Consider the following 23,545-nt stretch of genomic DNA (forward strand, 5'->3'; position numbering starts at 1 on the left):
TGTCAGATTATAAATGTAACCCACACTTCACAGCCACGGTGACTGATCAACGTTCTCCCTGACAAATAGATCCAATTTGTCTTCCGGGAGAGTCTATCAGCCTCGTTTCAGAACCCGCACCGGAAGTTAGTGGGTTATCATTACACACGGTGCGTGACAACTTAATGAAAGCTTAAATACTGCTCGAACTAATTGCTTTAAAAAGACAGTGAATCTCTCCCGATTGTTCACTTTTATCTTGTTTTTCTCAATGTGTTGAAAGAATGGAACAGAACTTAACAAAATATCACACGATCTCTCCAAGTAATTACTGACTTCCGCCCCATCACTGCTGACAGTGGTCCGCGTGCGCTGCTCACTTTGTTCTTAGCCCGGACTATTTTGTAGCCAAGGGAGACAACCAGTGCTGGAAGGACCTGGCCTCTGTCTTGAACAAAGGCGCCCAGTGGGGGGCGAGCGAGCAGCATTTCTGGAAAACCTGGCTAACGAATGCTTTCAGTTCATTTGATGGTTGCCCCACCTAGGCAGACAGGCATTTCTGTCCAACCAAACTAGCTCCAATTAAATTTGTCAAGGTGGACATGGGACATGCCGCGATCGCAGTCGGACACTGCAAACCATCACGTTACAAAGTCGCCATTGGGACGACAAGACAATCGACTTGTTCCATTTCTGGCTATCAACATAGACATGTTTTCTGTGTAATTATTTTTTGCGAAACTCGGCCCTTGTACAGTACACACATATTCCTGAGCTATGCGATGATAAATCAAATGATATGATGCCAATGATATATTAGGTGAGGTGAAAAGGGGTTTAAAGTCGCGTCCAAGATTATTGCACTTATATAGCGACGTGCATGTACGTGTGTGTGTTTGTGTGGCTGCTTGTACTAGTCCGGACTGATGCCGATTTATAGTGCTAGCTCACTGAGATACCATGCCACAGTTAAACATGAAAACCCCACTCAGACACAGTATACTGACTCCGAGCCAACCAGTCCTTGTTTTAGCCCCTTAATGCCGAGCGCCAGACAGGGTGACAACAAGTACCATCTTTTAACGTCTTTTGGTATGACGCGGTCGGGGATCGAACCCCGGACCTTCCGCTCCCCGGGCGGACGCTCTACCACTAGACCACGGAGGCAGTCGCAATGATATATTAATAACTATTCAACTGTTTTATCGAAAAACGTAACTTTTCCTGCATACTGAATATACTGAAGTGTTGATAGGCTTCATGACAGAATATCAAAGACGACGTAGAAAATATGCTATTTCCGCAAAATAGTAATAAAAAGAATTGTCACGATTATGTAATGATACCTTATGCGCAGGTCAATGCAAACTGCAAATTACATTGCAAGGTGCAGGTCACACACTCAAACTAAATGACCCGTGAAGATCCAGGTTAGAATTGGTCTTCTTGTCGCTTGTCGTAAGAGGCGACTAACGGGATCGGGTGGTCAAGCTCGATGAATTGGTTGATGCATGTTATCGTATCCCAGTTGCGTGGATCGATGTTCATGATGTCTATAAATGGGTTGTCAGGTCCAGACTCGATTATTTACAGACCGCCGCCATGTAGCTGGAATATTGCTGAGTGCGGCGTCAAACAACAAACAAACACACAAACATATTCGGAAATTATAACGAACTTATCGTGCAAACAGATGACAGCTAGACTTCCGTATATTGAGAAGCCCATAAGCAGACACATATTCAACAAAATATTAGAATTTTCTCATCGATATGAGAAACTCTTTGAAGATTTAATTTTAGTTAAATCCAATTAATCAGAATCTTTTGAAACAGCCAATGCAATAAGCACCTATCACGTTAGTAACTTGAGGGTCCATGATGCTAATGTTTGGAGAATTTTCATGAATCCTCCTGATGTCAGACGGATTACTTCTCATAATGTCAGAGGGAGACTGGTTTCAGTTGGTGCGTTCTTAATTGTGTGATGTTCGAAGTTACAATTCAGAATTCAATTAAGAGGGGAATGATAAAAATTAGTATTTATGCTGCTTGGAACTGTAACAGAAACTGTGCTCTGTTTTCTTCTGAAGCAGCGTTCATCGCATCCTGCAACAGTTATCCTGCGCTTCATCTCACAGCTTCCTTCGCCTGATTCAAATAAAAATGTTGTCGGCGTGGTTAAATAACTTGTATTGATGTTTGTTTCTGATGGTTTTTTTATCGAAGTATATATCGTGAAGTAGTGAAGTAGATATTGTGAAATATTTACATTGAAGTATATACCTTGAAGTAGTGAAGTGTATACGGAAGTAGTGAAGCATATATGGTGAAGTAGTGAAATATATATAGTGACGTAATGCAATGTAAAAAGTGACAAAGTGAAGTATATATCATGAAGCATATAGTGTGAAGTTGTGAAGTATATATAGTGAAGTATATATTGTAAGGATTTGGACAAAGCAACATACTGAAAAGCTGCAACGTCTGGGCACTAATTTTCCAAAGCAGCATCTCGCCATACATGCACACGCACGCACACACACACGCATCCACACAAACACACACACATATCAGACACACATACACACACATACAAAAGGTCGTGATGGGATATTCCTATATTATTTTGAGAATGCTGATTTAACTTGTCGCCCGTGGCAACATTCAGTGACAAGAACTTTCTTTAACCGAAACATGGAGGTGATCTGCTCAGCGACAATGCAACAATCAGATGATTTTCTGGGATACCGAATCCATTCGACCAAAGCGTCCGTCAAGTCTTCCTCAGAGATAAGGTGACTCAATGTTTAAAAACACAGCTGCACTGTTGTCTGGGCCTCTGTTGTTGTTTTTTAGAATGTTAAAAGAGATATGTAAAACAAGAATCAGATCTCCATTAAAGAGGTCAACTTATGACGTCACATGTGTATCCAACAATACCACGTTGAAGATTAAGCAGCACTATATATGGATGGTGTTCTCGCTGACGTTGCTAAGTTACACTGATGAAGGATAAGGAAGGACACTTTCATCTTTCTTTATCTCATATACATATTTGAGCTGCATTTAAAAAGTGAATCCAATATTTTCAAAATGTCAAATGAGATCTTTACATATTTCTGTTGTGGGATCACAGAAATGGAGTCCTATCAGTGTTTTAAATTAAATACCATTTAGATGTGGATAGAAATCTCACAAGATGGAATTGTGTGTAAACAAAACAAAGTTGCATGATTGGTAATTTCGAGGATTTCACAAACCGATATGTGGGGAAGCGTTCTCGTGACGCTGTCAACATATCTTCTATCTGACTGCTATCACAATAAAACATGGAGAGGAAATTACACTTATCAATATGGAAATATTTTATATTGCTGTAATTCCTGCTACTGGAGAATTATTTCCTGTCATGGAAGGAATACATCGCACAGTTGCGGGAAGATGAGGCTTCGTTGTGATATGGACAGCTATGTCTTACTGATGTCTGATGTTATACAGTTATATCTTTACTGATGTCTGATGTCTGATGTGTTAGACAGCTATATATTTACTGACTTCTGGTGTAACGCAGTTATATCTTTACTGATGTCTGATGTTTGATGCGTTATACAGCTGTATCCTACTGATGTCTGATGTCTGATATGTTATACAGCTGTACCTCACTGATGTTCGATGTATGATGTGTTATACAACTGTATCTTACTGATGTCTGATGTCTGATATGTTAGACAGCTGTATCTTACTGATGTCTGATGCGTTATACAGCTGTATCCTACTGATGTCCGATGTCTGATATGTTATACAGCTGTACCTCACTGATGTTCGATGTAGTATGTGTTATACAGCTGTATCTAACTGATGTGTGATGTCTGATATGTTATACAGCTGTACCTCACTGTTATTCGATGTCTGATGTGTTATACAACTGTATCTTACTGGTGTCCGATGTATTATGTGTTATACAGCTGTATGTTACTGATGTATGATGTGTTATACAACTGTATCTTACTGATGTGTGATGTTTGATATGTTATACAGCTGTGCCGCACTGTTATTCGATGTCTGATGTGTTATACAACTGTATCTTACTGGTGTCCGATGTATTATGTGTTATACAGCTGTATGTTACTGATGTATGATGTGTTATACAACTGTATCTTACTGATGTGTGATGTCTGATGTGTTATACAGCTGTATCCTACTGATGTCTGATGTCTTATACAGCTGTATCCTTCTGCAATCTCATTAAAATCAGATCTTAGTTTTCGCTACCGCTAAACAAAGATCTGAGGACATCCCATTACGGGTCACGTCAGAACGACCTTACGCGAACTTTTACCGACCAGTGAAATGACTGACAAGAAATCGACATTAGCCAATCAAAAGGCACCTTTCTCGAGCTTTACGACACAAGTTTCAAACTGGCGACTACGCTTCGAAACATATTTTGACGTATTCTCGATTAAACATTTTAAAACTGATAAAAAGAACATTCTGTCATGGCTTATAGATGGCCTAGATTGTATGGATATAATCATAAAACTAGTAACTGTCATTCGGAATATCACGTTTTAAATATTTCGAGGTTGCATTATTAGAAAACACATTCCGACTGTCACTTTCAGGATCTGGTAAACGACGCCCTGATTGGTTGGGTGAAAGGTCGTTCTGACGTGACCCGTAATGGGATGTCCTCAAATACTATAAAATCAAATACTTTCAATTAGAGTAAATATCAGCTGATTAGTTCCAGGGTTGCAAATGAAGAGAAATTAAAGACCAAAAATATTCAGGGTCGCCTCCATCAGTCTAAAAACCCCATTAAACAACACCCTGTAAACATACCCCAATAAAGACCTCTCGGTTGATAACTCTCCTTAAATAACACCTTAATTAGAGCCCCCAATAAACAGCTCTCAGTGGATAACCCTCCTTAACAACCCTCTGTAAACAGACCCCAATAACGAGCTCCCAGTGTTTTACTCCCATTAAACAACACCCTATAATTATGTTTGTTGTTTAACGCCGCACTCAGCAATATTCCAGCTATCTGGAGGCGTACATAATCGAGTCTGGACCAGACAATCCAGGGACTGACATCATGAGCATCGACCCACACAAAGGGATACAATGACATGCATCAACCAAGTCAGCGAGCCTGACCACCCGATCCCGTTTGTCGCCACTTTCGACTATAGTCACCTCTTACGGCAACATGGGTTGCTGAAGACCTGTTCTACCCCGGATCTTCACGGGTACAACACCCAATGAACTGGCCCCAATAACAGGCCCCAATAACAGGCCCCCATAAACACTGTTGTACCCCCATTAAACAACACCCAATAAACAGAGCCCAGTTAACGTGTTAATAACGATGCGGGGCGGTCGGGTAGCCTAGTGGTTTAAGCGTCCGCTCGTCACGCCGAAGACCCGGGTTCGATTCCCGACATGGGTACAATGTGTGAAACCCATTTCTGGTGTCCCCCGCCGTGATACTGCTGGAATATTGCTAAAAGCGGCGTAAAACCATACTCATTCACTCACTCACTGATTTCACATCGTTCAATAATGATCAAATAACCTATTCCATTCAACTGATTTACTCATCAGAACAAGAAATTCAAGCAACCAGATAAACTGTATATTGTGCTCCCCTCCTTGCTGACCTTCTTCCGAATGTTTATGAGTCTCAGAACAAGGGAAGTTGGCCAAACAGTTTGACTTCACTCAGGAATATCGCTGATCTGATGTCGTTCAATTATGGTCAAATAGCCAATTCCATTCAACTGATTACCCACGTCAACTAGAAATATAAGTCCAATGAAACCATGTCACATTTAGTCTAAGTGTAAGATTCAGGGTGATAAAAGACCATCCAAAAGAATGTATGGCAAGAGGGATGACCTTCAACTTTCCCCGTATGCCGAGCAATATTCCAGCAGCCTCAGCCTGTTGTGTCAACTTTCACAACGTTTGAGGTACGATCGTGCAGACCGCCTCCGTGGTCTAATGGTAGAGCGTCCGCCCGGAGAGCGGAAGGTCCGGGGTTCGCGTCATACCAAAATACGTTAAAAGATGGTACTTGTTGTTACCCTGCCTGGCGCTTGGCATTATGGGGCTAAAACAAGGTCAGCTCGGAGTCAGTATACCGTGTCTGAGTGGGGTATTTATGTTAAACTGTGGCATACTATTTCAGTGAGCTAGCATTATAAATCGGCATCAGTCCACTAGTACAAGCAGCCACACACACATACACGTGCATGCGCGTCGCTTAAACCCTTTAACCCCATTTCACCTCACCTTAGGAGAATGTTGTAATGTAGTATCTTGAGAATATTTCTAAAGTTGACGCATCAGTGACGGAAATGTTGTCCGATGCAATTCCCTCATTTAATTTGTACCATATGTTCCGATGTGGGGTTTTTTTCGTAAATATTTTACTTGTTTTTGTTTGTGGTTGTGATTGGGGCCACTGGCCTTTTCTCGAACACGTGGTATCGTCACTATTTTACAGTGATTCAAAGATACATGCTTTAGATTTAGGAATGATGGACAATGGACAGTGTTAATACCACAGTCGTCCCTTTGGAGATTGTGGGTTAGAATAGGTCACAGCAACCGTTGCTGGTCGAAAGGGGCGATCGGATGGTCTGACTCCGTGATTTGGTTGATTTCATGTCTTCGATCCCGGATGGGGTGAAACGTTGCTCATAATATCAATCACTAGTTTATCTGATCCAAACTCGATTATATACAACCAGTACGTTAAACAACAAACAAACAAAACAAACATATCTTTCATACATAGTGGGGCTTGAAACGTTGGTTGACGAATATCTCTCATTTTGACTTATGAAAGAACCAGTGAAGACCCGGGTTAATTAATTTCAGCAATCCATGCTTGCCGCAAAAGGCAACTGTGCTTATCTTAAAGAGGCAACTGACAGGATCAAGTAGTCAGGCTCGCTGATTTGGTTGATGCATGTCATCGTATCCCATTTGCGAAGATCGATGCTCATGATGTCAATCACTGGATTGACTGGTCCGGACTATATTGTAAAAACCGCCGTCATATAGCTGGAATATTGCTGACTACGGCGTTAAACAACAAAGTTTTAGAAGTGTAAACATGGTTGGATGTTAAAGTCGCCATCACAAATGTACTCCTCGTTAATTCAGGAGTATGTGTTTCGGTGTTATCAATACCGTTTGAACATCGTTAAGTGCGTTAAACAACAAACAGAAACACAGCATTATCAAGTATTTCATGACAGTGCCTCAGTGTCGAGGGTCAATATCCATGGTTTCAAATCATCTGTCCGTGTTACCGTAATGAACTCTAACGACGGAAGGTGCATCGGATGAGTGTCAGTCATCTGGCACCTCCACAAAGCATTAGCAGGTCCGAGCAAATAATCTAATGGAACTGGAGCATCTCTCCCCTATTGATAGATTCCAATGATAATTCACTTCTACAGTGAGAGCATAAATCGAAAAATAAAGTTATAATATTATTGCCATCAGATGTTAAATTTGCGTTATTATCTGCAACATGTACGAGTTATTAGGTTATTGACGGTAAAAGTGCTTTTTTAATAGATTTACGACAGGTATGTACTTGTTACATCACGATTTATCACTTTTTTACTTCCTGACATGAGACTGATACATTCTCCTTTGGGTATAATCGTTTGCAATATTTCAATAATTATTGGACATTAAGGCTAGATTGTACTAGAGTGAGTGAGTTGGGATTAACGCCGCTTTTAACAGTATTCCAGTTATATCGCGGCGTGTCAGCTTAATGTGGGAAGAAAGCCCGAAGTGATGCAGGTCTCAGACGTTCACCACTTCGGTGAAACCCACGAGCACGGGTATGGTGCTGACAAACCTAGAAGCATAATTGGGGTGAACCGGGATTCCAACCCACAATCATAGGTTTCTGGCGTGCCCAATGGTCGACTTGGCCACCCGTGCCCCCTTGCAATATTTCAATAATGCTTGGACATTAAGGCTAGAATATACTAGAATATACAAGAATATACTCACCGCGAACCATAGCCATATGAGGAGACGTTCACGTTAAGAAGAGACGTTTCCAATGTGTACCCCTTAATGACAAAACTACCAAAAATCCAAGTGTTACCACAGTGTCTTTATTCTTATCACGACTTACTGCACGTGATTTCCAAAACTTAATACGCTTATTCTGTACGAGACAAATAGCACATTTCGAGTCATGAATCTATGACGTCACATGTTATGCGTTCATGAGCGTAGGTTCTCGCAACATAACAGTATGTTCGTTTGTGCATCGAACCAATCTAATATCTCTTGAATGTGAGAGATTTTCATATATTAACCAACATGTATGGTATTCGCGTTTCTTTTGCGGTATGTATATATTTCACGAATATTCGTTCAGAATCAGGTACAGACAATGCGATACAAGCAAATCTAAATAAAACAAATCTCGATTATCCCCAAGTTAACATAACATTTGATTAAATCTTTTCGTTATTCAGAAACATCTGGCCAAGTTCCATCCCGGCGTATTGTTTGAAGCCGAAACAAACATTAATACTTTTACTTCGGATCCACCCCGGAGTCCGTCCCATCGTATAACCTTTGACTTGGCACGCGCATTGCCTCTGATATGTGTGGACACGCCTATCCGGCCCTTGGTGCGTGAAAGATGGCATTTAAACGCTGTAATACCAACAATTCAACTGTTTAGATGTTTAATGAAGATGATTATGTTCTGTTTGCGCATACAGAAGTTATAACGGGTGGCGGGTTACACAGCAGAGAATTGGTGTCTGCACGACTGACAATTCTTTTGAAGTATCACATTCAATGTGTGTTTGATAGTGAATGGACCGCCTCCGTGGTCTAGTGGTAGAGCGTCATCCCGGATGAGTGGTCACCGCGTCATACCAAAAGACGTTAAAAGATGGTACTTGTTGTTACCCTGTCTGGCTCGGCATTAAGGGGCTAAAACAAGGACTGGTCGGCTCGGAGTCAGTATACTGTGTCTGAGTGGGGTATTCATGTTAAACTGCGGCATGGTATCTCAGTGAGCTAGCACATCGGCATCAGTCCGGACTAGTACAAGCAGCCACACAAACACACACACGTACATGCACGTCGCTATATAAGTGCAATAATCTTGGACGCGACGTTAAACCGCATTTCACCTCACCTTGATAGTAAATGACAACATATCGAATATCGCTTCAGTGTTCATGCAATCTTGATAAAAATTAAAGTTGTTTATTCCTAAAACAAAACGAAAACCCTTACCTTTGCATTTGATACATTGGTTCTCATAAGTAAGTAGATGCACTAAGTCAGAAGTAATCTAATTTTGAAGAATCGATAGCAATTCAATCATAAAGTCCATTGCTAAAATGTCTTGAATTGGAAACATAAAACCTGGAAACATAATACTGTCGAAAATGAAATGGATTTTCCTCACTCCGACTTTGAAAAACAGGATCAGTTTTATCGCGGGTAAATGATGTTATAAGCTCGGAACAAATCCTGACTTTCCCTCAAACCGGCATTCGAGAAGCAGTCTGGAGTCGGACAAGAGGCAGTTACCACAGATGTTGCCGCGAGACAGATACAGAAGATCAACAATCAGTTTCAAACATAACATAGAATTGTAATGGACACTCTCACTGAGGTAGTTATTCCAATCATACCATGTTAGCAGAACTGCGCTTAAACATTGGACGAGGGACATCAAGACTAAACAATTGATATAATTTTCGAATTAAGCAAATAATTTTGGATTCATGGAATTACTGGACTGCAGTAAATCGGGTAATGTAGGCCGTATGGACAATATAAGCCTGAAATATCTCCGCGTGTAGTTCGCGTCTCATATTGAAGTGCAATACTGAGGTGTAATCTGTCGCCAGAGGATGATTCAGGGTTTATTGTGAATGTTTCGCCCATGTGACGTCTAGTATCAGATAATAGGAGGTCTGGTTTCAGTACTGAGGAAATGGCCATTCCGGAAAGAGCAAACAAGTGATTTGTGTACAAATTAATTCCATCAATAAGACGATGAAGGTAGATACTAAAATAGAAATTGTTTGGTAATGAATGTACGGCTAATGTGTGCTTGCCAACAGGATTGTTGTGATAAGCTTGTAATGTACATTTAAACACAGGAAGAGAATTGTGGCAATATTTTTCAGCAATTTGTCAGTCAAATATTTCAGCGGAAGTAAACAGAGACTGAGCTTTAAAGGGAAAAGAGAAGATGCTTTGTCTTTGAACAATCAATGGTACTTACATTCATCTTCCTGCTTCTTGTCCAGAGCTATAATTTGCCAGTGCGACTTTGATATCAGGCAAATTTGAATAACGTTCATGTTGAAACGGTCGCCTGCGCTTCCTTTTATTGTCAAGTGTATCTCCCTCCGATAAAAAACTTATTTAAAGGAGTGTCTGTGTTTGACGGAGCTTGTTTTTGACGGAACCCGTGTATGACGGGGCCTATGTATGACGGACTGTGTATGACGGAGCCTGTGTATGACGGACTGTGTATGACGGAGCCTGTGTATGACGGAGACTGTGTTTGACGGAATCTGTGTATGACGAAACCCGTGTAAGACGGAGCCTATGTATGACGGACCCTGTGTATGACGGAGCCTGTGTATGACGGACTGTGTATGACGGAGTCTGTGTATGACGGAGCCTGTGTATGACGGACTGTGTATGACGAAATCTGTGTATGACGGAGCCTGTTTATGACGGACTGTGTATGACGGAACATGTGTATGACAGAGCCTATGTATGACGGAGACTGTGTATGACGAAACCCGTGTATGACGGAGCCTGTGTTTTACGGACTGTGTATGACGGAGTCTGTGTTTGACCGAACCCATGTATGATGGATTCTGTGTTTGACGGAACCTGTTTTGACGGAATCTGCGTTTGACGGAATCTGTGAATGACCGAATCTGTGTATGACGGAGTCTGTGTTTGACGGAACCTGTTTTGACGGAATCTGCGTTTAACGGAATCTGTGTATGACGGAGTATGTGTATGAAGGAGTATATGTATGACGGAGGTCTGTATTTGACGGATTCTGTGAATGACGGAGGCTGCGTATGACGGATTCTTTGTATGACGGATTATGTGTATGACGGAGTATGTGTATGACGGAGTCTGTGTATGACGGAGCCCATTGGTGGGATGTATGTATGAAGGGGCATATATGTGCAATATATATGGCGGAGTCGCAGCATATTGCCAGTGGTTGTGGGACATACTCATTATCAAATACAACAACGTGACGTCATCATTACCACAACATAATAGCAACAACAGCAGGCAGACTGGTCTTATTCACCGAGAAAACTAGTGTTGAGTGGGAGATTCATCGTGTTATTAGCCACTTCATCCTGTTTACATGGATTTGTAAAATGGAATCCATCCGGCAAGATAAATGCATATCACACATTCGACGACAAATCACAGTTTTAGTTCATTCCAAATTGCCAAGAGACTACAGTCACGTGACAATATCTGCCACAATGCACTTCTTTCGCCGTCCCAGGAGGTCAATTAAAACACTTCTGTTAAGTAATACATCATGGCATTAAATTGGCTATCACGTGACCTGACTGAACCGAGACCGAAGCTAGATTACAGTAAAAAAAAAGATACAAATCTCCCAACACGAAACAATCTTAAATCTTTAATATCTTTCAAACGTTTCTTAGGATAGGATCAAGTGCTGTATTTACCAAGGGTAATGTACGTCGTGCTCAAGAGAGCAGTGCACACACGCTGAGATTACGCCCGTGTGTGGAACTGGGACAGCCTCCATCAATTGTTCCCTCACAGAAGAATCAATGGACCCAACATTAAAAAAGATCATTGACAGTCGGCGTGTGTTGATACACACACAGATGTATTCTTGTACATCCTGCGGAGACGAGTTCGCAAGTAGTGACCATTGTCGAAATGCTGTCTAATTGGCACTTTTGTGACAAGCGAACGTGTGGTTGACATACATATATATTCCTTGTTTTGTCCACGACTTCATGCCTGACTCCGGTAACAATGGGACGATCTTATATAATTCGTTGAATCACGTCAATGCATAGCTGTTTAAAAACAGGTCAGCATGGTTTCACGAAAATATCCCATGTCCGGGGTGATATACAGTGTCAGGTTGATGGAGGTAACTTTGGAAACGTGGCAAACGAAATCAAATATTTTAACTTGCCGTAATCTCGTGTATATGAGTGAGACAAATCACTGGTATGTCGTCAGTCTCGTTTATAAGGGTGAGACAAATCACCGGCAGATATGTCGTCAGTCTCATTTATAAGGGTGAGACAAATCACTGGCAGATATGTCGTCAGTCTCGTTTATAAGGGTGTGACAAATCACTGATATGTCGTCGGTCTCATTTATAAGGGTGAGACAAATCACTGGTATGTCGTCAGTCTCGTTTATAAGGGTGAGACAAATCACTGGTATGTCATCAGTCTCGTTTATAAGGGTGAGACAAATCACTGGTATGTCGTCAGTCTCATTTATAAGGGTGAGACAAATCACCAGCAGATATGTCGTCAGTCTCATTTATAAGGGTGAGACAAATCACCGGCAGGTATGTCGTCAATCTCGTTTATAAGGGTGTGACAAATCACTGGCAGATATGTCGTCAGTCTCATTTATAAGGGTGTGACAAATCACCGGCAGGTATGTCGTCAGTCTCATTTATAAGGGTGAGACAAATCACCGGCAGATATGTCGTCAGTCTCATTTATAAGGGTGAGACAAATCACTAGCACATATGTCGTCAGTCTCATTTATAAGGGTGAGATAAATCACTGGCAGATATGTCATCAGTCTCGTTTATAAGGGTGAGACAAATCACTGGCAGATATGTCGTCAGTCTCATTTATAAGGGTGAGACAAATCACTGGAATGCAGTGCCCTTAATATCATCCAAGAGATGGATTTAATAGTTACAACTCAACAACAAACAGAAGCGTGAATTGTCATGTGACACCCTCTTGCAATAACCTTACTGTTAAGCTGCAATACTGTCTGAGGCGCCATCTAGTCACCATGTTGGAAATACTTGTCAGCGTTTAGGAAAGATGTGATGTGAAACCTAGAAGGCGACATTAGTTGAGTATAGCAGGTATCCGTGATTAGTAGGTTTCATTGGGGTTTGACGTGTCGCGTTCCGTGCGAAATAATAAGTTCATGACCGAAGGTGTAACGTCGATGCTCAATTTGCCTAAAAGTGTTTGAGTTCATCTATTTCACTTTAAATTAGAAAGTTGTCTCACGTGTCGCTGTAAAACCCGACACTCAAGAAAACGGCATTTTTGAATTAGTTTGAACTATTTTAAGCACAGGTGAGAGATGATATACTAGTGAAATGAAGCTGGTCTTAAGACTAAAACTGGGGCGGTTGGGTAGCCTAGTGGTTAAAGCGTTCGCTCGTCACGCTGAAGACCCGGGTTCGATTCCCGTTATGGCTACAATGTGTGAAGCCCGTTTCTGGTTACCCCGCCGTGATATTGCTGGAATATTGCTAGAAAACCATACTCATTCACTCACTGAGACCAGAACCGGACCCACCCTTGTCTCAAATGATTTGAAATTCCCCTGAAGAGAATTAGTCCCTGTTAGGGCTACGGGAAATCGTTTATGTCCATTGAGAGTGAGTGAGTGTGGTTCTAGGTAATATTCTATCAATATCACGGCGGGGGACAAACATGGGCTTCACACATCAAACCCATGAAAGGAATCGTACCCGGGTCTTCGTCGTGATGAACGAACGCTTTAACCACTAGGCTACCCCACCGTCCCCTTTATCCATTGAGATGCACGACTGGTAATTCAGTGCCTTATTTAGTGAATACGTATAAATTAGCATAGATATCTGTATTGTATTATATTGAGAAAAGATCAAAGAGACACAAATATTCGGAAATTACCCAGAAAGGGGGGAGTAAGAGGGGGTGCTGGGATTTTGTACCGAGATAAAAAAAATTTAGCTACAACTACAAAACCAGATATTATTTTAATCTAAAACTTTGAGCCTGAATTTGTTTTTAAAAAAACACTTCGCAACAATGTAATAATTCTGTTGCGGGCAAATCGGTTTATTTTGAACACTCCGAAGTATAATTATTTTCAAGAATTTTCAGGGACAATTATTTTTCGATAAAAGAGCCAGACCTTTTCAATCAAAGAGAATTGTCAAGACGCGCTTGTGTTACACTGGCAGGATTGAGATGCACACAAACGCAAAGCAGGAAAGTGTTTCTCCTCTAACTATGGCCTTACATTTCTTCTTGTCGAACTCACAACCTTCACATAGAGATAGAGCTGTGATCCAAATATATAATTTATCTATCTTCCTGTCTAACTTTCAACCTTTACTTTGCTTTCCCCTTTACGTATTATTTAACTTAATTTTCACCTCTGCTCTTGTAAAAACCTAGTTTCAGTAATATTTTAGACAAATCTGTTGATCTGACACAAATAGTTTTTCCCTTCAGAACTGGCGGGTTTATGTCACTACTGACAGTGTTTAGCATCCCCACTGGTTAAGACACTTTCTGAGGGAAAAGCGTTCGTTCGGTTCTCGACTCTGTTCATATATATTACCCAATCGCTGTTGTTTTTCCTCATCATAAATTGATTGAACCCAGCCGCAACAGGCTGAATAAAGTTATCCCAATTTAATTAAAGTTAAAGACAAAACGCAATGCCACCGGGGGAAAAGACACCATTCGTTATTTCATTTTACAAGATGGCTTGCAGCTGCAATCCGGGTGAGTCTTTTATTCCTTGTAATTTTAATTCTGATTAACTGAGTCTGTCAACAAGTTTTAAAAGACATAACTGCTTAATCCCAAACTGATTCATTTCCTAAAAGATTTAGTTGTGAAGTTTTGAAAAGTTTTTTCTTACCTTAATTGCTTCTTCATCATCATCTGTGAAGTCGTCAATGGGTGCAGCAGACGACAGCCCTTGCAACAAGACAAGAAGCATAAGGGACACAAAGCAGACGACATGCACGGAGTTGGATTGACGCACCATCCTGGCTGGGTAACGTGTAAGATACTGATCCTGCGGCTGAGCTTCTTCTGGTGCGACAACGGCGGCGATGGAGCTAAGACCGTTGCATGCGCCGCCCGACGTTTATATTGGCCAACCATAGACCTCCTAACTTCCGGCGTCAGACAATAAGTGATTTGGTTGGGCCGCATCGACGAGGTGTGGAACTATCAACTATTCACAATTCTATACCTGCGTGATGTTTTCACTTTCACAGAAGGCCACACAAGCGATTACTTTGACTATATTTAAGTGTTGTGTGCGTATGTAGCCATAGGAACCAAATATAATTTACTGTTGTTAAAATCTGTCATTGCGAAATGCCTTTTAAGAAAGTATAATTGTGTTAATTTGTGAAAGCTGTGATTGACAGAGTTATGAGTGGTGGGGGGTTCAGCCAATGAGCGCTCAGATCTGCCAGGTGCGTGGTCTTTGTTCCCTCCCACGCCAGAGAGCTCTGTCCGGTATTGATCACGGAGGACGAAAAGTCATGGGCGTTGCATTAACCAACAAGGAATGGTCCGGGACGCTTATCCAGGATTAGACATGTTAGATATCGATGTACACTCCAACTGACACAATCGCCGACAAAAATATCCGACTGAAACCTTAATCTTATTACTGGTGCGATTATTCATGACTTAAGTTGAATATAGAGCAGTGTCCATAGAGCAGAGCCCTCACTGATCGCCACCCGATAAACGATAAGAAATACGAACAGACAGAACTAACCACATTATCCTCAGCAGCAGATAAAGGATCCAGATGCTGTATAGTCTCCGATCGCTCCGAGTATGTGAATAATAAAAATAATAAAAATAATTCAATTTAATCCAATTTCATCTAATTAGAATGTTGTAAAACGTAATTGAATATATACAATTTGAACTACATCGATAAATCCATTGTACTCATTAGAGATGTTTTCTGACCATTGTAATTCATTTAGGGTTTTTTAACTTTTTTAATTATAAAAATTATGCCCGGAGCTCCGATCTTATAAAGCTGCGAATGTTATTATACGTTTCGATTTGAGATGGTTGAGCTATTCTAGCTAAGAGAAGATTTTAATTGGAAGTTAAGATCATCAGCTTCATGTTCTCGTCTGTGGTCCTTGGTTGGGGGGCAGTGCAGGTACGACTCTTCCATTCGTCGTTGTCGTACACCACTGATTCAAGTGCGGGTTGTCAATATATTGGAATATGAATCAGGGATGCTATACAATTCGACGCAAGGCACACAGGACAGAGCTACTTGAGATGATTCAGTGAAGACAAAAGTTTATAGATAAGAGCTTCTGTATGATCTTTCAAGACAACGGTATGAGGGTCTATCTTTCCCGAAACGTCGCTGTTAAAGTTTAATAAATCAAAATTTGTTATCCATAAATTGTGTCTACCATTTCATCCGTCAACTAGAGGGGCACGGGTGACCCAGTCGCTTAATGCGCCGCGATTCGCTGTGCAGAGTTGCGTCCTTTGGGCACGCCAGTAACCTATGATTGTGGGTTCGAATCCTGGTTCGCCCCGATTATGTTTCTAGGTTTGTCAGCACCATACCCGTGCTCGTGGGTTTCACCGAAGTGGTAAACGTCTGAGACCTGCATCACTTCGGGCTTTTCTCCCAGATTAAGCTGACACGCCGTGATATAACTGGATACTGTTAAAAGCGGCGTTGAACCCAACTCACTCACTCACCCGTCAACTTCGAAGAAATGCCTATCAAACAAATGATTTAACAGTATTCTGATATTTATTTATATAACCATCTTTGATATGAGTGTTATCATGAGGCTTTTGTTGAATGAAAAAGATGAATTGTGAAGCTTCAAACAGTTGATTCATCCATTTGCACAAACAAACAACAGAGATCGTAACAACTTTAAACAGAAGCATTTTGAAAAGGTTAAAATGATGGAATAGTTCCCGTATTTATATCAACTACGAATACGGATTCTTTTGTAATTGAAAAAAAAGACATTAGTCTGGATCGGCGTTGTTTCCCGATTTAGAGATCCAAAACATATAATAATCATTTTCCGTATTGCTCTTTTTTTTCAGTGAGGACGTGTCGACGTCAGTCACCTGAGCCGATGTATCTACAGTAATCAGCTTGCACCTATGATGAAAAGATAGACACAATTTTTATGGATAACAACTTCTTTAATACTGTAAAAAGCGACGTTTCGGTATAGATCCTTAAACGTCGCTTTTTACAGCATTAAAGAAGTTGTTATCCATAAAAAATGTGTCTATCTTGTCATCCGCCAACTTCTAAGTAATGCCTATCAAACAAGTTACCTATGATGAAAGGTGAGCTTGTTTTTTAGGCTTGATTGGATATTGGTATGTTATTAAGACACTTTCCACGAGACTGTATGACAAAACGGATGACTTTAACTTTCCAATAGTCAACTTTCCCTTTATGTCGAGCAATATTCTTGCAGCTCCAGTCTTTGGTGTTTACGGTTCATAAGTTTTGAGGTATAATCGACATGCGCTTTCTACCAAGATTTCAAAGGGAGCAATACGACTGAAGATCAAGGTTACAACATTTAATGCCTCAATAAAGCTTTCAAAACGTTTTATGTTAGACATGTGGAGGAAATTTCCAAATTGTCGCTTCAGTGACAAAAATGATGTTCGTTTCAATTCCTTTTTTTTATTTTACCATATGTTCATGTGTTTATTATCATGCTTCTGCATGTGTTTGTGACGGGTCCCACCAGTGTGCCCCGATGCGCTCACCTTTTCGCGAACACCTGCAGCTGGAGTAATCACTATTTGATAGTGATTCATAAGCACATGATTGTGATACAGTCGGGACCGTCTCCGTGGTCTAGTGGTAGGGCGTCCGCCCGGAGAGCGGAAGGTCCGGGGTTCGATCCCCGACAGCGTCATACCAAAAGACGTTAAAAGATGGTACTTGTTGTTACCCTGTCTGGCGATCAGCATTAAGGGGCTAAAACAAGGACTGGTCGGCTCGGAGTCAGTGTACTCAGTCTGAGTGGGGTATTCATGTTAAACTGCGGCATGGTATCTCAGTGAGCTAGCACTATAAATCGGCATCAGTCCGGACTAGTACAAGCAGCCACACAAACACACACACGTACATGCACGTCGCTATGTAAGTGCAATAATCTTGGACGCGACGTTAAACCCCATTTCACCTCACCTGATACAGTCGGAATCGTACAATCGACACTGCTTTTGGTAGAAACTTCTTATGGGCATGGAAAAGGTTTTGTCGCTTTTGTCAGAAAGCATCCTGCCTTTAATGTAACGCGCAATCGCAATGAGATCAGTCAATTTAATTGTGTGTGAAGTTGAAAGTTTGCTGGTGTGGGTGTGTGGATGGTATTTTTCTGTTGAACTGTTCGAGTCCCATGCTTGCTGTAAAGGGCGACATTGTTTGTCGTTGTCGTAAGAGGCGACTAACCGGATCGGGTTGGCAGGCTCGCTGACTTGGTGGATGCATGTCATCGTATCTCGGTTGCGTAGATCGACGCTCATGATGTCAATCAGTGGGTTTTCTGTGTTGTTTTTTACAGACCGCTGTCAAATAGCTGGGATGTTGTTGAGTGCGGCGTTAAACAACAAACAAACAAAAATATTTGAATACGTCGAAAAGGTACTTGACCTGACAGATTGTTTTAATATATCGTCTAACTACAACTCCTGGCAGATATTTGAATATTTCGTGCAGATTAAGTTAGATATTTAAATACATATCGTTCAGATTAATGTTAGAAATTTGAAGATATATCGTACAAATTAAAGGTAGACATTTGAATTAATTACCTACGAGGGCAAACATATCGGGGTTCATAAAAATCACATGTGCCCTTAGGTGATATCACGTCCCGAGACAACAGTGTATTGTTTCCGTCATCAGGACGGCATTGTTGACGTCATTCGAATCTTATTGTGACGTGATGTCGGAATAACATCACACTAGAAACGCCGTCATAGCTGAAGATTGTTTGACGTCAAATTGTGGTTCCGCTGCTGTTGCGACTTGGTGTCCTTACAAGTAAACACTAAAATTCGGCTCTGTATGTTGACAACTTCTTCGGTAATAAATAGAACATCATATTCGTGTTCATGTCATACTATGTTTACGACACTCGTGCCTAAATTCCGGTATTTCCCTAGCTATCGTTCAGGAAATACCGGAATTTAGAATAATATTATAATATCCTTTGTATATCGTACAGATTAAAGGTGGATATTTGAATATATAGTACAGATTAAAGATAGTTATTTGAGTATATCGTACAGTTTAAAGGTAGATATTCGAACATATCGTGGGGTCAAGGGTGGCCCAGTCGTCTAAGGCGCCGCGATTCTCTGTGCAGAGTTTCGTACCTTGGGCACGCCAGAAACCTATGATTGGGAGTTCGAATCCCGGTTCGCCCCGATTATGTTTCTAGGTTTGTCAGCACCATACCCGTGCTCGTGGGTTTCACCGAAGTGGTAAACGTCTGGGACCTGCATCACTTCTGGCTTTCCTCCCACATTAAGCTGACACGCCGTGATATAACTGGAATACTGTTAAAAGCGGCGTAAAACCATACTCACTCACTCACTCGAACATATCGTAACAGCTGCTGTGCATGTTGTCAAGAAGTACTATCAGTCAGTGCGTGAGATTGGGAAGCAGACTCCCTTGTATCTCTGCACAATCAACGGATCGAAAGATCGTGTCACTCTTTAATAGTTCTCATTGTTGCAATTATCAAACCTGCTACACGAAATGCTAGTGTAATAAACAATGCCATCGGCCGTCATTTGCAGTCTGTTACCACCAGTTTAAGCAAACTGAAAATATCGATAATGAGTCCACACGACGCACACGCCAGTGCTCTCACCAACACAGGACATTCTGGGATTCTAGCCTTCCACACATTGGTGGATGCTGTGACATTTAAATGTAACAATCCTCTGTATGCGAGAGAAACCACATTAACTCCGGCTTCTGTAACACGCTTACTTCAACCGTCAATGCGATAGTAGACCATAAACTCACCATGCATCTCAAGGTTTGGACGATTTCCAAACATGACTAGGAAATTCTCCGTAAAACTAAACTCAATTTATCTAGTATTTTGACCTTAATGTTTTTTGGTCCAGATGACACTACAATTTTTCTTCAGTAGGAATGTCAATCATTCTTCTCTTTCAAAGGAGAGCCTTTGTGTTGTCGTCTCACCTTCCACGATCTCAATGAGAGGATGCGGGAATACATTTCCGTTACGCTGTTCGATCAAACACTGTGTGACATTAAACAGTTACTTTTACAGATATAGTCGATTTCAATTACAATTGTTTTTCTGAGACTTGTTATCGTTAACACAATGAAAAATCGTCTAAAATTAAAATCCACAGAAATTTCAGTAAGTAAAACATGTCTTGTAAACGCCGACTAAAGCATGTCTAGTTAACGCACACTAAAGCATGTCTAGTTCACGCAGACTAAAGCATATCTAGTTTACGCCCACTAAAGCATGTCTAGTTTACGCGGACTAAAGCAGGTCTAGTTAACGTCGACTATAGCATGTCTGGTTAACGCCCACACTAAAGCATGTCTAGTTAACGCGCACTAAAGCAGGTCAAGTTAACGCCAACTAAAGCATCTCTAGTTAACGCGCACCAAAGCATGTCTATTTAACGCGCACCAAAACATGTCTAGTTAATGCGCACTTAAACATCTCTAGTTCAGGCCTACTAAAGCATTCTCTAGCAAACACACACAAAAGCTTGTAAACGTCTTGTAAACGTGCACAAAAGCATATCTAGTTAGCACGCACTAAAACATCTCTAGTTAACGCGCACTAAAGTATAGCTTGTTAACGTGGAACTAAAAACAATTTCGTAAATAATTTAAAAAAAAACTTCATGCCGATGAGTTATTTTTAGCTGGATTAATCTTCGTGTGACCTTTGTCTGATTCGCAATGGAAGATGCCCAGGCATACGTCATGTTGACACTATAATTTGCCTTTTATATCATTTTCAAATATAATCAAAATATATTTCAGGAAGTTAGAACCAGGAATCAGCGTCGCAGCTTAACGAGCAATCCACACAGGATATCATGGTAATGATTGCGATGATAACAAGAAAAGTCACTTAAAAGTGCAATGCAGTATTTGTGTTGGAAGATGGGACAACCCACTGCCCCTAAACCATTTGCTAGGAGGGTCGGTTGAAAGGTTCTGAGCTTTACGATGGCCTGCATTGACAGAGAAGGTTGCTTATTATTTTTCAACATATTCTCTTTCGACGTCCACACACGTCTGCTAACGGTGCTGTCATGTCTGGGTCCGGCTGGTGTTGAAGGCTCCCCCCCCCGGTGTTTTTTAAAAGTCAGACCTCAAAGTTGCGACTAAAACGGTAGCCAGTGCGACCTAAATTTCAGTTTGTCTACTGTCTAAAATTCAAAATGACTACCTAGAAAAATATCATGTGGCGACTAAATTCTATTGCTGCGCATCTTTAGACCTAGAAATAAATAACACCCTGCTAATAATTGTACCTGCAAATAATTTCTTCGAAAGTCGACAATGAACCAAAATACATAAAAAATAAGTAATTAGTACTATATTTTAGTTGACAATGCTCATTGGATAAGCGACGATGTACCTATATAATCTAGTAACATAAATTGCATCATTGGTTAAGTCACAAGTAACAAAATTCAAGTAGAGTTTCCAATAAAGATACAATCAAGACTAGTGCCGTAACTTGTACATATTATGATAGTTTTTTTATAAAGATAATTTCAAATGATTTTGGCTACCTACAATATTGGCTTGACTTCTTGATTTTATGACTGGCTACCTAGAAAAAATACTTGTAGCCATATGACTACTTGGTAAAAATTTAAACTTTGAGGCCTGCCCCCACAGCAGAAATGACGTCATCATCATTTGCATAATGCTTGTCAGTTCTTTCTTAAATTTGGGGAGAGGGGGTGAAATCTGGTGAATCGAGAAGATGTTAAATGGCTTTAAAGTCACATTCCTGCATCGCAGCCTTGCAACAACTACCTGTTCACAAGTGCATTATCCTGGCGTACCAAACACATCTTTGGTTAATTTTGTCTCACCACATTAGCGTATTATTGGTTAATGATCTGGCCTTTCGGGAGGTAGTCCACCTGTAGGATCCTTTGGATTCTCAGAAAACCGAAGCCATCACATTGCCGGCTGAGGGAACAGACATTGGCTTCTTCGGAGGAGGAGGAGGCGTCAGATGTTTCCAAAGCTTTGACTGTTGTTTAGTCTCTGGCTGATTGTGGAGAACTCGAGACTCATCCATGTTTACCAATCGCTGAACGGGTCTGCATAAATGTGACGTAATTTCTCACGAGAGGTGATGAACCTGGAGTATTTCTGATGAGGTGTCAGAAGCCTTGGATTTATTCGTGCTGAAACCTTTGTCAAGCCCAGTTCATTTCTCATTACCCGTGAAGATCCAGGGTAGAAAAGATCTTCAGCAACCCATGCTTGGCGTAAAAGGCGACTACGCTTATTGTAAGAGGCGACTAACGGGATCGGGTGGTCAGGCTCCCTGACTTGGTTGATGCATGTCATCGTATCCCGATCGAAGATCGATGCTCCTGATGTCAATCATTTGATTGTATGGTCCAGGCTCGATTATTTACAGACCTCCGTTATACAGCTGGAATATTGCTGAGTGCTGCGTTAAACAACAAACAAACAAACCAATCTTTCAGTTCGTGCTGGTAATGTTCGCACAGCGCAATTGGCCAAGTCAGAGATTCACGAAGTGCCAAATACAACCGCTCGCCGTCACCTGACTGACGATCCCTACTCGGATGATAACCATGTGATCAAAAAGTTGATGTTTATAGGTAGCAAAGTGGATATTTCTTGAAAAGCTCACTTGCCATTTTTGCCATAACTGAAAGTTATATTCGTTATCGCCGGAATGGCTTGTTTTCAATTTATAAATATGATCACCCTTGTCTTCGTTAATTAATAATATTTCGGGATTCTTTGTCAAGTTTCGAGGACTAAAGCAAAGTGTTCCGATCAAGCAGGATTGTGTCGAACACATCGACATGAACTGATGTCTTGTCTTGCAAGGCTGTGTCGTACACATCGACATGAACTGATGTCTTTCCCAGCAAAATTGTATCGTTCACAACGACATGAACTGATATCTTGTCTCGCAAGATATTGTCGTATACATTGACATCAACTGGTGTCTTGTCCATTAAGTTTCAGTTCTCGTGTTAAACTGATCGAAAACATTTAGTCCACCCAGGGCGGACGACCCATCAATGTTGCTGAGGGCTTTTATCAACAAACAGTTGACCGTGAACCTATGGGGTTTTCCAGGTACCATAGTTCCACAGCAACCTATGCTGTGGTTTCATCGTACTCGGGCGGTGTTAAACAACGAACAAACAAAAGATAATCATGAC

General features: G+C 41.1%; 1 protein-coding gene across 1 annotated transcript in view; it reads right to left on the reverse strand.

The window, feature by feature from the left end:
- The window catches only part of LOC139470885 (uncharacterized), a 30,946-nt gene extending 15,789 nt beyond the window's left edge, over positions 1-15,157 (reverse strand). The window contains exon 1 of the mRNA XM_071253209.1: positions 14,946-15,157. Coding sequence (XP_071109310.1) covers positions 14,946-15,074 — 129 coding nt within the window. The 5' untranslated portion in view covers positions 15,075-15,157. The remainder of the gene's footprint in view (positions 1-14,945) is intronic.
- Positions 15,158-23,545: the final 8,388 nt, after the last annotated feature.

Source organism: Haliotis cracherodii, unplaced genomic scaffold (assembly GCF_022045235.1).
Source record: "Haliotis cracherodii isolate W230 unplaced genomic scaffold, xgHalCrac1.p SCAF_21, whole genome shotgun sequence".
NCBI lineage: Eukaryota > Metazoa > Mollusca > Gastropoda > Lepetellida > Haliotidae > Haliotis > Haliotis cracherodii.